Source organism: Saimiri boliviensis, chromosome 8 (assembly GCF_048565385.1).
Source record: "Saimiri boliviensis isolate mSaiBol1 chromosome 8, mSaiBol1.pri, whole genome shotgun sequence".
NCBI classification, from domain to species: domain Eukaryota; kingdom Metazoa; phylum Chordata; class Mammalia; order Primates; family Cebidae; genus Saimiri; species Saimiri boliviensis.
Genome location: NC_133456.1, coordinates 49,377,002 through 49,394,454, shown reverse-complemented (window position 1 = coordinate 49,394,454; position 17,453 = coordinate 49,377,002). Strand labels below are relative to the sequence as shown.

Here is a 17,453-nt window from a genome sequence, read left to right as displayed (position 1 = left end):
TTGACTCCTACCTCCAACCATGTATGAACTCGGGGCATATTTAAATCCCCTTGAGCCTCAGTTTCTTCATATGTAAAATGCTGAAAATACCACTTACTTTATGGTGATTGTTAACAGTGAAGATACATTAATGATATGCAATGTATATATGTCTCATAAATACAAAACATAATATTCCATTAATAAAATACTTCACAGTAGTAAGAAAGGGGGAATATAAATAAATATATAGTTGTATTTGCTTAAATTTGAATAAGAAACTATGGAGGGATAAATACATAGCAAATATAGTTTCTTGGCCTGAGGAAAAAAAAATAGAATGGATTGGAGAAGGTAGAAGTGAGACTTTCTATTATACCTTCTTATATTGTTTTGATTGATTTTAAAATAAGTTGCATAATAAATTCAAAAATTTATCCTCCAAACTCTATGCACCAGAGCTAAATATTTTTTATGACATTGTTATTTCTCATATTTCTGATAATAAAGCACTTACAGATTCAGTTCCATATCCATGCCCTTCATTTTCTGTGACCTTCTATAACTGCCAGTTAGCACCACAAAATAAAACATAGTTCTTCCTGTCTATATCAGACTTCCAACTTCCTAGTAAAAGCCTTCTCTGTGTTCTTGTGCTACATCCACAGCCAAAGGTAAGTCATAGATATATTGATTTTAGGTATCCACATGTTTGTTACTATTTCAGATCCCTCCTTTGTTTTCTTATGAATTAATATTTTTAAAAAAAAAATACTTAGGACACTGAATTTCTTTGGGAATACCTAATTACCTAGCCTAGAAATATTCAGCTAAAACAATCTTTGAATGTAGCATCTAACATTAATTTCAATTTCTACTAATGCCAATTATTCTACTACCTTGATGAGAAATTCTAATGTTAAGAATTTTAAAATTCAGACAAGAAAATGAGATAATAATGCTTTGATACATTACAGTAGGAGAGGTATTAATTTTTTTTTCAGAGATAATTTGTTTCTCCTTGGTAGGTAGGTAGGTAGGTAGAAGAAATATAGGTGAAAGTGCTTTCAGTTTGTATTCAGTCTTGATGTGAAAACCTTCTCTCTGATCAATAAATCTAGAGAAATAATTACTACTTGTAAAAGTTCTTTATATTCAAAATTTGACACATTACAAGGTCTGCTAATGACAACATCCATGCAGATCCAAAGCCCTTCTGCTTTCTGTTCTGTCTCGGAGGCATCGTTTCTTTAAAAAGATTTGAGAATCTGGGTGAATTGCACAACTCTGCTTATTTTTTTTTAACTCATATAATTCAAGGAATAAAAATGTAAGCTGTTCATACCTAAAGTGAAGATGTACTATAATTGGAAATCCAGGAAAAGCATTAACCTAGTTAAAACATGTCTTTTATTAGGGGAGGAGCAGAAATGAAAAAATACTGTTTAAAGTTATGTTTTCAATATTTCTGACTTCATTTTCACATTTCACGGCACCAAAATGTGGTGATCTTGTAATTTACAGAAAATGCCAATTTAGAGAAGAAAACAAGGAGAAGTTCAACAATCTTGGGAATTTTTCTAGTGGACTTTTAATTCTAAGAATACAGTGTCCAAAAATGCAGCTTGGCTAAAGTGACAGGCCTAAGCTCTAAAGAGACAATCTTTAAATTCAGGCCTTTTATTTCTAGTTGAAGTTAGTTAAAATGAAAAATATGTATGACATAGAAACTGTTTTCACATCTATAAGTATATTTGTCTTCTCCTTTAGGAAAGACAATCTTTTTCTTCCATTGCCTTTATAACATATCCCTTAGGATAAAAAATAGCCCAACTTATGTTTCTGTTGCAATGTTGAACAGTAATTCATTAACCTTGAGTACATGGTACCTTGAAGAAGACGGTATCCAAATATATTTTCTCAGTTTCTCACTCTTCACCTGTCTGAAAACAACTTTCAAATGTACAGTGTTCAGGCAGTTTTTGCTCTTTGGTGACAGTCATTTATGTACTCATTTCTATGCCCATTCTATTGCTCCCACTTCAAAGCACTGCACAGTTTTATTTCTCTGCTTGAAACACCGTTTCCTGGATGGGCACAGGCCACCTTCTGTATAATTCAGGCTTTAATGCAAAGAGAGGCCTTCCCTTCATGCCACTTTACACTATAATCTTCATATGGTTCATAGAGTGTCTGAAATTGCCCTTCGTACATGGTTATTTACATGTTGATTTCTGTTTCACTCTAACTAGAATCTTTGCTCATCAGGGCCAGGACATCTGTCTTGTATATCACTGTTGCTGGTGCTTAAAATCACACCTGGCCCATTATAAACAAATAAGTGATCGTAAACTCTTTGACAACAGGAATATAGTCTTCTGTTCTTTGAAATGCTATGCACATAGTAGACAGCCAAAAGTTATCAATCTCAAAGGATTCTACAACCACTCTAAATGTGAACAAACAAAGCTAAGCGCGCAAATCCAGTTTAAAACCAAAAGAAATACTTAGAAAGCACTAGGTTCTGAGGCCCAGTTTCAAAGTGTTTAAGAAAGTGAAAGACAACAAATTTGGAAACTAAATCACCTTAATTTGCTAATTGAATGCCATAAAATCTGAACATAAATACATAATAAACTGAGCAGTTGAACCATAAGTCATGTTATCAAAATTAAATTCATACTTGAATCACTTGTTAGAAGGAAGATATTTTAACTTGCTCAGTGTACTATGATGATAAACTTTAATAATGCAACTACCAACTTACTACTAATTTAGCAGAAAGAATTAATTATCTTTCCAAGAACTTTGGTATCAAAATGTATCTTCAAAACAGGAAGAAGTGGGTTCATTGCATAGTTAGGACAAGTGACAAAAAAGAAAATAATAAAGGTACTTATATAAGAACTTGGCTTAAATGGCTAAATTTAATTTTAGTTATACACTTTTATAAGGTGTATGGATATACCAGGTGTTATATTAGGTAAGAAACAGCTGTTTTGTAGGTAAAAAGCAGCTGAAAATCAGTTCCTATCATCTACTGAAGATTTCCCAAGTACTAAACACTTTAATGACATCTGCACATTATATCATTTAATTTTCCCAACAAATCTATGAGCATTATCACTATTTTACAAATAAATAGTAGGTTTATGGAAATAAATCAACTTCTGCAAGGTCAAAGACTTAATCTCTCAATCTCCACGATCCATTCTGATTCCACTATGCAACCCTACACTGTGGAAGCATGTGGCTTTTCCTTAATTACCAACATGTTTGCCTAATAGTTTCTGTTTCTACTGCTGGCTGGATATCTGTGGTTGGACATATAAAACTCATCATTCTAATTAATCTTTTGTGTATTAGCAATGACAAAATAGGAAAAGGAGAGTGCCTCTGGTGACCTATCAGGACAGCACCAAGCCATTTCTCAGACCAATATTTGTATTCCCATGAGGTCAAGGGCAAGCTTTGTTTTCATCTTTAAAAGTTTATTTTTCTGCTATTAATTTGAAGACTGCATGGAAAGCAAATTTGCAGGCTAAGTTAAATGGTGAAAAGCAAGATATAATGAGAAATACTGCACTTGGCATCAGATGAATCATTAGGGCTTTGGGACTAATACACAGCAAACTGAGCCCAGTCCAAGAAAATATAGGTAAAATGTGTTTAGGATAAAATAATAGAAGGTTGAAATACATTTAAATGGAATAATGCTTCTGTTTAGTAAATAAGAATCTGTTTTAAGAAATAAGGTGAAAAATTATCATAGAATTTACTTTTCTATACAATAGGCATGGTAGAACAGTTCTGGTAGATAAGATGATGGCTATGTTGCTAGAGGTTTATAGGTCAAATTAAAAAATGTTTATGGTGGAAAGGTAGGTAAGCCTCCACTGAATATTGTTCACCATACCAAACTGTTTGGTATGGTGAACAATATTCAGTGGAGGCTTACCTACCTTTCCACCGTAAACATTTTCAAACATCAACAGAAGGTTAAATGCTCACTATAGGCATGGGCGAGTAAGACAAGCCAACTTCTAATCACTCTACCTTTATCGCCTTTGTGGTGAAGGGAAAGGTTTCAACCTCTTTACACTTCCTGGTCAACTACAATAGAGTTAATAATAACTGCCTGATAGAATGTCTAAGCATAAATAAGATGGTGTATGTAAAAGGAATTTGTCATCTATAAAACATTATGCAAATGAAAATCAATGTAACGTTAATAATAATAATAGAAGTTAAAATAAAATGAAGAGCTAATTCCCTACAAGAAGTAGTGGTCAGAGTCATTTATATACTCATTCCTATGCCCAACAGTGCTTTGAAGTGGGAGCAATAGAATGGGCATAGGAATGAGTATACAAATGACTCTCATCACTTGTGGTCCCACTTTTGTAAAATTAAAATACCTGTGTTCACGAATGAATTAAAACATTAGAAAGAAAGATGTTAGTCCCTTTACTGACTTGCAGGGATATCCCTGATATTAAGTCAAAAAAGCCAATTGCATACAACATAATTCTAATTTAATGAACACAAACAATGTATTCATGCTTATATGCCTGAATATATTTGTATAAAGATACAGCAGATTGTGGAATTGATCATTTCAGACTTGAGGGACTGAGACAGGAAGATGTTGAATTTTTATATGATTCATATGTGCCCATGGGTACACACATGCACATGAGTGCACACACACCCCTGCCATACACATACCCCTAAATGGGTATCATGTGCTTTTTAAACCGCAAACCCATATTATATTTGTAATTTGAGAAACAAAGAAAATTGTTAAAAATAATAGGAGTAATATAAACCCTAGGAAATAGTATTAAGGTTACCAAAAAAAGTCACCAAGGTGTGTACCAGCACCCAAACCTACAGAATCACATACCTTATTAGCAAAGTTCTAGCACAGTATTCGACATACTTTAATTTGCATTGTACTGCCAATCCAAGCTAACAACCCAATCCAGCTGTCTACTGAAACCACCCCCACTTTATCAAATTAAGGGGTCCACCCTGGGATCTAAATCTAGCCTAGGGACTAGAGACCTCTGGGGCATCTGAACTCCGGTAGAGTAATTCAGAGGAGCTAGGGGAGAGAAAGAGTGTTAAAGACCTCAATACACAACAGAAAACTAATGATTCCTTAAATTTGGGAGTATTTAAGCCACTGAGGAGCTTGATCTACTTGAATGGCACAAGAAAGCCCTTGTACTGTGCTGATATGCTTAGTTCAAACCATTTCAGATATACTTTCCACTTACAGGTAGTAGGGGAAAATTAGTGACCATGTTCTCTGTTTTTTATAATCTCCTCTTTATATCTCCTTTGTAATCTCCGTTTCTGCAAAGTGTAGAAATGCTGTAATGGAATGTTGACTGGGTATACAAAGTAAACATATCCTAAGGACTCCAACTGAAAGAAATCCTAGTAAGAATCAAGAAATGAACTTTAAAGAAATGTGTTATACTTTGCTTCCCTTCTGTAATACTTTGTTTTTCATCCTCAATCTAGTTCTATGAAGAGAAATTACAGTGTTTCCAGAGCAGATGTTTATCTGAAAAATCAAAGAAGGAGTTGGGGATACTTGGGAAAGGAAGTAAAAGTCCTCCTTTCAAGCAAGGAAGCATTTATTGAACATTGGTGACCCTGAAACTATTCACAAGACTTCCACAGGTATTTGGAGTGATCTACCAGGCCTTGACTCTGCTCAGGAAGAGATCTCTGCCCACAGATGGAATGTTCTCTCAATTTCTCAGGTAAAAGTGGAATGTTGTCACTCATTAGACGTGTTTCCATTCCCTCCAGAAACAGTTCTTTGATCTTAGACACCTCTTTATTCTCACCAAAGAATCCTAAGGTGCTTTACTTTAGTGGCAATTTGAGGAAGAAACCTAGCTAGGCCTTTAGTTTTCTAGTTGATACGGTCACATCTTCAGAGCAGCTTTGAAAGAGGCCTTCTCCTATCTAAATTGAGAGATGACCTGGTACAGAGAGGAATGCTCTTCTAATCTATTTAAACAAAAAATACAGAAGGGAGCAACTTCTAATCAAATGAGGGCTGCTCTTTGTAAGGCAGATTGTTCCAGCTGTGCAACAGAACTGCCTCCATGTGAAAGACTCTGGACCCAGCAATGGTCCTTTGAAAATGAAATGTCCTCTGCAGACCACATAGGATGGATACACTGGACTCTGCTTCAGTGAATACTGGGCCTAGCAGAACTGGGACCCTAGTAGGAGGAAGGCCTATTTGGGGGACACCTGAACGAACACATTAAAGTCAGTCTTTCCTTTACCTTCAAGGTATAAGAACAGCTCCAGTAATTCACAGGATTGTTCTTAAAAAACCTAAAAGTTACATAAAAGGAAGAGTTTGAAGGGGAGAAGTTCTCCAAAGGCGAGCAAGGAAGAAAAATACATTCAGATGGCAGAAGAGCTGCCAATTCAGTAAGCTGAGCTGTTCCAAATCTAACCATAGTTCTCAGTAGCATCCAATATTGAAAATGCTGCCACCCCAGAAACGCCTGCACTTTGTTCCCAATGAGGTATTAAGGAAGATTAACACCCATCACAGGCTTGGGGTCAAGGGAGAAAAAAGAAGCTATAACAGAGACAAAGTTGAAAGCAGATAAAAATTTTCACAAAAATTGAAATATGAACTGTTATTATGTTTAAACTTGGCCATTTATTGGTCTGTTTTATAAAAATAGGCTAAAAAGTAGATTTAAAGAAGTTTTCTGAATCTCAGAGAATGAGATTTTATACAAAATCCAAAGGAGCTTTAGAAAGCCTTAAGGTTTACCTAAAGATGATGAAATGCAACTAGTTTGGAGAGGTGACAAGTTCAAATGTTGAAGCAATAATGAGCTTGAGAAGATGCCAGGAGATAAAAGAGATTCTTTGGCACTTTGGGGAGAAAAAAAAAATCAACTCTCTTTTTCTTGCTACATAATATGTAGCATCTTTTTATATAATTTACAAAGGAAAACGTTCTTCATTTCCCAGAGTAAATGCTTGATATAAAGCCTCATTGGCTGTCTCTTTGAAAAGCAACGATTGTAGCTAGTGTAATTAAAATAATTATAAAAGAAATGGGTACAAATTCTTAGCCATGATGTAACTTTAAAATGCCATTTTCAGGAAAAATTGAAGAAATTGGGCATTCATGCACACATATTTAGACCATTTAGACAAACAACTTTTATTTTGCAAGAGTTAGTTTTAATGCAGCAAGATGTTATGGTTTGAACAGTGCCACCCATACATTTATTTCCTCATGACAGATCAAACTTGAAAGAATTAAAACTCAAATCCAGCTCAGTGGCTGGCCTATTTTTTTTTTTTTTTTTTTTTTTTTTTTGTGAGAATGAGTCATTCAGAAATCTGCTAAATGTCTGCAGTGAGAGGGCTCCTGGAGACCTGGGCAGAGTGTGTGAAAGCTGTTATAGTGACTTTTTCTGTCACATTAACAATGCTGTATCAGTGCAACTAAACTGGTGAACTAGCCTTTTACACTAACAAATAGCAGCCTCTAACAATGAATAAGCTTACTTTCTGTCTAGTGAGTAGAACTATGTGTCATCAATGGATGAATAATTTCTTTTATACATATTACAGAGAACCTGGGAAAAGAAAAGAGCCCAGGATATTTTTATTAGTTGTTCAGATAACTTGGTAGTCCTTGCCTCCCTAAATTTTTTTTGCTAGGTTGGAACTTTATCTTTTATTTGTATAGAAAGCATTTTCTAGTAAGGATGCATTTCTGGTAAAGTGGCTATGTGAGGTTTACCCTGGAATAAACTGATTGCAAGAACCCTGACAGATCATCTGAGACAGATCCAGGTTCTCTATCATCTGTACCCTTTCTTTCCTTCTCAGCCTCCTCTTTTGTGGAGGGGGCCCTTTGGGGCATAATTACATCAAAGTTGTGCTATGAGGGTAATCTTTCTTAGCACCACAGAGGCTGGTTTTATGTAACAAACATTCCACTCCAAAGAATCTGAAAAATGTAAGCCAAATCCCGTTGAGGGCTGTGAGGTGCCACCACCTCTAATTCCTCATTTTCCCCCCAGGAAGGACCCAGGAGCAGTGGTTTCCTGAGTTTTGACCACCTGGGAAGTTGGAAGGGTAGAAAAGAAGGAGGAAGACCAAGGGAGAAAGGGCCTAAGGCTGACTCAAGTTAAAAGAGCCCAGTGAGCATAGTAAAAACAAAACAAAAAAGTCACACATCATATTCTGGACTCTAAGAATGTCTGCGGTGAATGACTAGTAAGACTATGTTTTTTTCTGACTGTAAGTGAATGCCTCCTCAGACATTACAGGGCATTTTAGAGGGTTACATGCAGGAGGTAAAATAAATTACTAAATCTTCAGAAAATAAGCGCTCCTGTTGTACACATGGCTGTATTCTTGCTTCATTGCAATTTGGACTTTTGAGAATTATTTAAATGAATAGTAACAGCAAGATGGCTTTAAATTCTTCTTGCCTCTAAAGAAGACTGGGACCCCAAGTGTCCATTTATTAAGAATAAACTTAGTGGCCGGGCGCGGTGGCTTAAGCCTGTAATCCCAGCACTTTGGGAGGCCGAGGCGGGTGGATCACAAGGTCGAGAGATCGAGACCAACCTGGTCAACATGGTGAAACCCTGTCTCTACTAAAAATACAAAAAATTAGCTGGGCATGGTGGCGCGTGCCTATGATCCCAGCTACTCAGGAGGCTGAGGCCGGAGAACTGTCTGAACCCAGGAGGCGGAGGTTGCGGTGAGCCGAGATTGCGCCATTGCACTCCAGCCTGGGTAACAAGAGCGAAACTCCGTCTCAAAAAAAAAAAAAAGAATAAACTTAAACAGATAAGCCAGTATGATGGAAGTAGTGGTCAAAGTTAGAAAGCCAAACAATGTCAGCTGTAAGATACTGATTTTCATGTTTCCTGTGTATAGTAGGAGATACTGTGTATAAATAGGAGCTCTTTATCTGGCATTTATGCGACTTGTGATTGTCTTTATGCAGACTGCACATGACTGCATTTTGTATTATGCTGTGTTAGCAGCTCCTACAGCATGATCGGTAAAATCAGGAGAGAGTGGGTCTCCCTGAACTCTAATTATTGTAATTATTGCAATCAGATGCAAAGAATGGAGAAAATGACACACAGTGATTATCTTATTATTTGATCCTCAAACAAGCATAGGTATTTCCTTTACATCACTAAGTGGCCAAGCATGTTAGGAACTTAAGGAGGAACATTATTCCTTTATCCTTCCGACTTTAGCACAGTCTTGGTAAGTGAAACCACAATGAAAGCAACTTCTGGACCCAGAGGCTGTTATAGCTCAGCTGAACGGGCTGCTCCAATAGGTTATAATAATAGCATTTTACACTCTGCCTCTATTGGAAATAAGACATTGTCAGTATCTTATGGATATCTTTCCCTCCAGGATTTGAGTGAAAGGTCACTTCCTCAGAGGGGCTCCCTGATCTAAGTAAGGCTTCCAAATACACATCTCTTCTTCATTATTGTCTCTCACTGCATCCTATTTTAATCATACTTATAACATATTATAATCAAAATTTTATTTTTCCATGTACATAGCAGCAAATGCAACAGCCTGGCATGTGGCCGGTAGTTGAAAGAGGGATTGTTACCACTGATGGCTCCATGAAGCTCTCTGTACCAGGCAAAGAAATCCTTGGTGCCTGGGTATGAACTCCAAAGAGCACCCCCCTTACCTGAGGCACATTCCTGCTTCCTGTCATCTCCAGAAGAATTTCACCAGAAACTGCCATGTGGAACAACTTCAGGACCTAGGAGAAAGTTTTATAAAACCTAGATGTCAATATTCTGCCAAGAACTTAGGAACTGAATAACTCAACAAGCAGCTCTACCAAGCAGTATATAAGTAGACAGCTCATATAAGGAAAATAAATAAATGAATGCAAAAATGTAGACATCAAGAGACATTAAATAAAAGCAGAGTTAGATCATTTCCTCACCTCTATCAGGCCTCTACTGAAACATTGCTTTCTAAGCAAGGCTTTGCCTGATCACTCTATGTAGAATTGTAACTCCCCGCTTCCTACCAAGCATACTTGTCCCCTTTTTCTGCTTTATTTGTCTATGTAGCACTTTTTAACTTCTAATATACCATTTGACATTTCTTTTTGTTTATGTCCCCTTGCACTGGAATGTAAGCGCCATGAAAGCAAAGAGTTTGCTTTGTCCATTTCACTATCTCTTACCTAGAACAATTTCCTAATCTAGAACAACTTCAGTCAGTACTTAATAAATTGTTACATGATTGAATATGGACTTGTAAATCAAGCCAGGCTCAGTATCTTATTAATTATGTCACTTTGGACAAGTTGCATAGCCTTTCTGAGACCTAGTTTCCTGATGGTAAGAAGAAAATTATCTTCCTCATATGATTTGTGAGTGGATTAGATGGACATATGAAAAGCACCTACTGGGTATTTAATAAAATTAATTATATTTCATCTTAATAAAATCCAAATGAAATTTATGTTAATTATACACTGGTAATTAATTTGCATTAATTATATCCCAGTGATTTTGGTATTACCAGGGAAAACTTGATGTATTACATAACACTAAGCATATCTTTTCATCTTTATATCCTCAGTACACAGCTCAGCTTCTAGCAAATATGAGTCCCTCAGTATGGGTGTATTGGTTTGTTTTGTCTCTTCTCAGCCTAAAAAGAATAACATGTTAAAGAAAATTGAAAAATACGGAGAAAAACCAAGTCATCTATAGTCCTACTATAGTAATATGATCATGATTGTTATTTTACTGTATTTTCTTCTGAAATTTTTCCTGTTGCTATTTTTAAATAGTAATTATAGTGTACGTATATTTTTATATCTTGCTTTTCTTCCACTTACTTTTTGGACATAAACATTTTTCTATGTAGCTATGTTATCTTCCAAGCATTAGTTTCTGATAGTTGCATCATTTTTTAAGTAGACGTATCATAGTTTACTTGATCATTTTCTCATTATTGGATATTTAAGTAATTTACAACTGTTCACTTTAATATATTTTAAATGATTTTTAAAAAGAGAGAAAGAGGAAAGAACCACCTATCCCCTCGTCCCCTGCTTCTAAACTACAGCATGTCTGAATCTTTTGGGAAGAGAAACTGAATTCCTCTACTCTTCATTTGAAAGAGAACACTTCTGAATAATTCATGAGTACATAAAGATGGAAAAGACATACATCATCTAGCTGATTATTAACATAATACAGCCAAATGAAACATTATCCTAAAAAGTCACTTAATTGCAGCTGTGGAAATGAGACTTTGAACATTTTAGAAAGAAGTCATATTTGAGATGTAAATAAATACATTTCAAAATTATTTTAAGACATTGCCTAGCTAAAATTCTTCCCTATAAATGGTGGTTATTGAGTTTTTTTCCTCACAAAAATGGAAAATCAGTTTTTCCAATTTGCTAAGTTAGTGAACAACCTAAAGAATAATGTAGTAAATTTCAAAAATATCTATAAATAAAATGTAACAAAATTACCTAAGTTTTTGTATATTAATGTTAGTAGGGGCTTTTTTTGCTTGTTTTTTTATTTTTTTAATTAGGTCACATGGAAAATAAATGGTAATATGAAAATTATGTGCTAATTACTTCAATCACCGATAATTTTTTAATTATATAATTCCTAAAAGTATATTTCTTATATGAAAAATGAAAACATAAACAGAGAACAAAGATAAGTATAATGACATCTGTTTTACACAGAGCCAATGAAAGTAAAAAGAAATGGAAGGTTGTAGGACTACTCACAGACTCTGTAGGTTACTGAATGCACATAAGATTCAAAAACAGAAGGTACATTAGTTCCATTTTTGTTACCTTCAGTTCTCCAGCTCTGAGCTCTTGTGTCCCAAATGACCTCTGTCAGCTGTGTTCCAGCCTGATGGTATAACTGCAGGTCTTCTGTGTTCTAATCCCTGGTTTCTGGATTCAGTGTCTTCTTATTCTAGTGTTTATCCCCTTATTTTGGTTAAACTACATCCTCTACTTGCTTCCTAAGAAGGCAAAAGTTTTGAGTACTTGCATATCTGATAAAAACTTTTTTTTTTTAGACAAGGTCTTGCTCTGTCACCCAGGCTGGAGTGCAGTGGTGCCATCATGGCTCACTGCAACTTTGACTTTTCAGGTTAAAGCGATTCTCCTGCCTCAGCCTCATGAGTAGCTGGGACCACAGGCATGTACCACCACACTCAGCTAATTTTTTTTTTATTTTTTTGTGGAGACAGAATCTTCCTATGTTGCCCAGAATCTTCCTATGTTCCTGGGTCCAAGCAATTCTTCAGCCTTTGTGTCCCAAAGTTCTGGGATAATAGCGTGAGCCACCAAGCCCAGCCAGGGAAAAATCTTTATTCTACCTTTATGTTACTTGATTAACAGTTTGGTTGGGTGTATAATCTTATGATTTTGAAGACATTGCTCCAATAATTTTTAGCATCACTTTTTGCTAAATTCCTCCCAATGAAAATACACTTACAGGTGAAGTTAGAGGGCCTGGGGAAACACAGCTGACTGTCAGATTTCTGAGATCAGAGTGTAAAGGGAAGTTGGTACTGATTGTTCAAGTTCAAGCCTCCTTCAGTTCAAATCCTCTAGAGAATAAATCAGTTGTTCCTGAAAGACAAGAGGCTAGAATAGTTGCCTTGTGGGGATGAGATTTAGAAGGTTCACCCACTTACGTTCCTTCTCTTTTTATCCCTACATATACCTCTCCCCAAACTTCTGCAATACATGGTTCTTCCAAGAGCTGAGCCTCCAGAGGATGCCCAGGGCAAATCAGCATATTTCCAGTCTCATCAGAACCATCTCTCATCTGTTTTCTGTCTTTTAAAAATTGTCATTCACTCCTGTCTCTTATTTGTGCTCTATGTCCTTATGAAGTAATAACTTTAACAATCACAAAGACAATCTCTTTTTCTTAAAAGTGCTGAGGAGGTTGCGGTGAGCCGAGATCGCGCCATTGCACTCCAGCCTGGGTAACAAGAGCGAAACTCCGTCTCAAAAAAAAAAAAAGTGCTGAAGAGAAAGAGCTTCTTTATTCTTCAAGTGATAGCCTCTCAGAGCCTCCTTGACTCCAGGCTCCTCTGGTGCACTGTTCTAGTCCTCCCTCTAAGCTCTTGGAGTGTTGTGAACAGATCTCTAGTAGCTATTTTCTGTTCTTTGCTGAAGTCTTCTTCTAAAAATACTACATTACACTCTGTATCACACATTCGAGCACTTGATCACATCCCATGTTGATTCATCTTCTATTTCATGCATGTTAACTGTAAGCATCTCACTGCAAGGACAAAGACGAGTATTTCTTATGTAGGCCTACAATGCCTAAAGTAGGCTATCTCTGATATTAATGTACTTATGGATCAAATAGAGAATTTGTTTAAAACGAAGATTCCCAGACTTCACCTCTAAGAAATTGAGTATGACTGTGTCAAGGTGCCAGAGACTGGGTATCTAACAGGCACACCGATATGATTCTGGCACAGATAACCTTGGTCTATACCTTGAGATATATTGTCTATTGGCAATCCTGAGCACTTGTTTAATAAATGAGTTGATTGCATTGGATTATTTGTTGTTCTCCCCCATTTTATCTTCCAGGGTTAGAAATCTGGTCTCCTTTAATATGCCATCATGAATCTGACATCCATGCATTTTTTTCAGTCTTTTATTAGACTTCTTATATATATTTTTTTGAAATTTAATGAGAATTTTGGATTTCAGATTTAATAAGTTTACAATCAGCTACATATGGTTCTTTTATTTTGTTGCTCTAGATTTATTTCTTACAGGATTCACAAGGATTCCATTTGTAAAATTTTTTGATTTGGCAAATGTATTAGTCAGCTTGAGCTGCTGTTAATACCATAGACTGGGTGGTTTAAATAACGGAGATTTGTTTTGTCCAGTGGGGGCTGGGAAATCTAAGATCAGGATACCAGCTTAGTCAAATGCTGGTGAGGGCTGTTTTCCTGGGTATGCCTGCATGCTCTTCCCTAGGTATATGCATGTGGAAAGGAGCGAGTAAGAGCTCTCTCATTCTTCCTCTTCTTAGAAGGCCAACTATCAAATTATGGCCCAACCCTTATGATCTCATTTAACTTTACTGCCTACATGTTCCATCTCCAAATATGGTCACATTGGGGGTTAGGGCTTCAATGTATGAATTTTGGAGGGACACAGTTCACTCCATAGCAGCAAACACCCATAATATTTAGGTACGGTTACAGCCTCACATAAATATGGGCATCCAGGACTTCCATGGAGCAAGTGCTCAGTAAACATTTGTTTGATAAGTGAAATAGCCATCTTCTAGAAAACGATGCAACAGCTAATGGAAAAAGAATATCTGCTGAAAGAATATCCAGCATGCTCTGCTTTAGAAAAAGTCAATGTATGAAAAGGAGGAAATATGCATACTAGGACTTCCTTTGGGCATAGGAAACATTTTAAAATTCCATTTATATGTGTTTTCTTTCTGAAAACCTCTATTAAGTAAATTGAGATATGTGTATAAATAGGCAATAATTCAGATAAAGTTAGTAAAAGAAACAATCAGACTGACAATCTGAAGTGCTTTATCCTCAAAGGTTTTATGAAATCAGATGTTCAATAGGCTGGAGAAGAGAGAGGTAGAAATTTGAGCACTGGAAATTAAACACATCCTCTACAGTTCACTGGCCAAAGTCAAGTCCCATGATCACATCTGACTTTCAGGGCAGAGTGAGCACTATTATCCATCGTATAAGAAGTGGATTGGTCAATGAATTATAGTAAAGCCTGTCACAATGACTTTTTTACTGCAGCGAAAAATTGTAGTAAAGCCTACAATTGAAAAGTCATTGTGACTTTTCAATGAAAAATCGACCCTATTCTCTAAGGTATTTATTGAAACATTTTATTTTTACTTATTTGAGTGTTAGCAACAATGCTTGACCACTGCATAGAAAATAAAAGCAAAAGATGGCTTAGAATTCTACAGCCACTGGTAGATGTGCAGCAATTTCCCTTGCACACCTCTTTTTGGCATCTGAGTGGATCTGAAGAGACAATTTTGGTCTTTGAGGTTTCAAAATTGATTGAAAGTGAAATAATTAGGGTCTCTTGCTTTGTCTGAAAAAGCCAGAACCTGAAAGGTGCCCTGAAGGGAAGAGTAGCATTTAAGTGCAGCAGGCCCTAGAGAAGAAAGATGCTGGCACCTACAAATCTGCTGGAAGCCTCTGTCAACAGTTTTCTTATCCTCCCCTACTTGGAGAGCTGAGAAGGAGTTCAATGAACAGAGACAAAAATCTAATCCAGCTGTCTGACATGCCACTTACAAGAAAGAGACACCCATCTTCCTCAGGACAGCATTCTCAGGGCTCACAAAGCAAGCAGGCAACCTTTCTTTTTTAGAAAGTGAAAGCTAAACCTACTTTCAATACTGCTTCAACAGAGTCAGAACTTCATTGTAATTGTCTCATAAATGATCCACAAGTACTACTAACTAACAAGTATGAAATTCATGATTCCATGTCACACTCCCAGCAGATACTGAAACAGTACCCAAATAACAACTTCAGAATGAACAGCTTCATATTAGTGGGGATGGGAATGAGTAATAGAATAAAAGGAAAGAAAAATGACCTAAATCTGCCCATTTGTTATTGTCATGAGGTCTGAAACCATTTTATTTAGCTTGACTGGGGGAAGGACCTTGGTTCTAATCTAAACAGAAGAGAATTTTCATAAACTAATTTGACCAGGGCAGAGAGCTATGGGCAGAATTTCACTATAGATGAGCAACTTGGATTCGTGTTGCAACATAGGTCGAGTGAATATTTCACTATCGTAGAACCTTTCTAATTAATTTCTACTCAAGTAATCTACTAGGTTAAGCAACTGTCTACAGTTTTACTGTAAAATATTCCAACTGGATACTATAGCCACTAAAAACTGGTAACTGGTAGGCTAATCTCTTATTAGCCTCCATGCACTTTTTCATTTCCCATCAGTTGAGCTGTACACTTACAAAAAGTGAGCTGTATTTGTCCCCAAACTTACTACTATCAGTTGTACTTGTTTCAATTATAACATTTAATTACATATGTAAACTGATGCAATGTAATATGAGAAGAAAGAGTTGCTTGTTTTCTAAAAACAAGCCTGAATGCCTTGGATAGAAATAAAAAGGGATTGTAGGAGAGATAAAGGTAAAAGATTAAAGGAAGAAATAAAATAAATTTAGAAGAATTCTGTATTCATTGCTTTGCAGGTGACTTTACTTCATTTTACAATTACTGAAAATGGAGACCTTTATAATTATAATGTGATTTATGCAAGATAGATACAATCCTTTACTCAAAGAGAAGCACTTGGTTTAACATTAAAAGATCGAAAATTAATGCATATTAATAAGTTCTAAGTAAACACAAAATTTTTAAGCTAAGTGATCTTTTTGTTTTTCTTTCATTTTTTCCATTTTTTTTATTAGAAAAAATATTCAAGTCTACAGAAAAAAATATACAGAGCTTTAGGACAATAAATGCCTGTATACCTTCACCATGTTTCATCAGTTTTAATATTCTGCCACATTTTTAGTCTCTCTTAATATATATATACATGCAGATATTTTAAGAACGATTTGAAAGCAAATTAAAGACATTGTAATACTTTACCCTTAAATACTCCAGCCAGTGTCTTCTGAGAGTAAAGACATTCTCCTACATAACCACAATACCATGATTATTTTTAGAAATTGATAATAATTTAGTAACATCATCTAATATACTGTCTTTATGTATCCCCAGTAGCCTCCAATATGCCTTTTATAGCATTTTCCCCACAAACTAGTATCCAAATCAAGTTCCACACATTGCATTTCCTTGTTATGTCTCTTCATCCTCTTTTAATTTAGAATAGTATTTTTATATCATCTGGTTTTTATGACCCTGATTTTTTTTAAGTATAAAGACCAGTTGTCTTACTGATCACTCCATATTATGGATTTGTTTATTTTCTCATTATTAGATTCAGTTGAAACATCTTTTATGTAAGAACACTAAATAAATGATATGTACTTGTATCTGAAAAAAAAGGTTGAAATATTATCGTCATTGATGTCAGTACCTCTCCTCACAAAAATAAATTTGATCACTTGCTGAAGGTACATTTTATCTTTTTGTAATTAGCAGTTTATCTGTGAGAAGGTCATTTCACTATCACGTAAATACTCTATTCTCCAATAGTTACAGCTTCTATCAACAGTCTTTACCTAGCTAAAGTATTACATAAATAACAGCAAAAGAAAGATTTCCTAATTCTGCAATTCCTTCTACTTTTTATTGGCTGACATTTTTATGCCCCTACTGTCTCTGAATAAGAACTTTCCCTCATATTTCCCTTTCTCTATTTC

At 35.7% G+C, this 17,453-nt stretch overlaps 1 protein-coding gene across 7 annotated transcripts in view; it reads right to left on the bottom strand.

Annotated features, from left to right (window-relative positions):
• LOC120367205 (protein GVQW3-like) overlaps positions 1 to 17,453 on the bottom strand; it is a 693,292-nt gene that overhangs the window by 620,785 nt on the left and 55,054 nt on the right. For all 7 annotated transcript variants that reach the window (XR_012518800.1, XR_012518797.1, XR_012518798.1 and 4 more), the window contains one exon: positions 9,728 to 9,802. Coding sequence is in view for 1 of the 7 variants with exons in the window: in XM_074404472.1 (XP_074260573.1) it covers positions 9,768 to 9,802 (35 nt within the window). In the remaining 6 variants the exon portion in view is untranslated. The remainder of the gene's footprint in view (positions 1 to 9,727; positions 9,803 to 17,453) is intronic.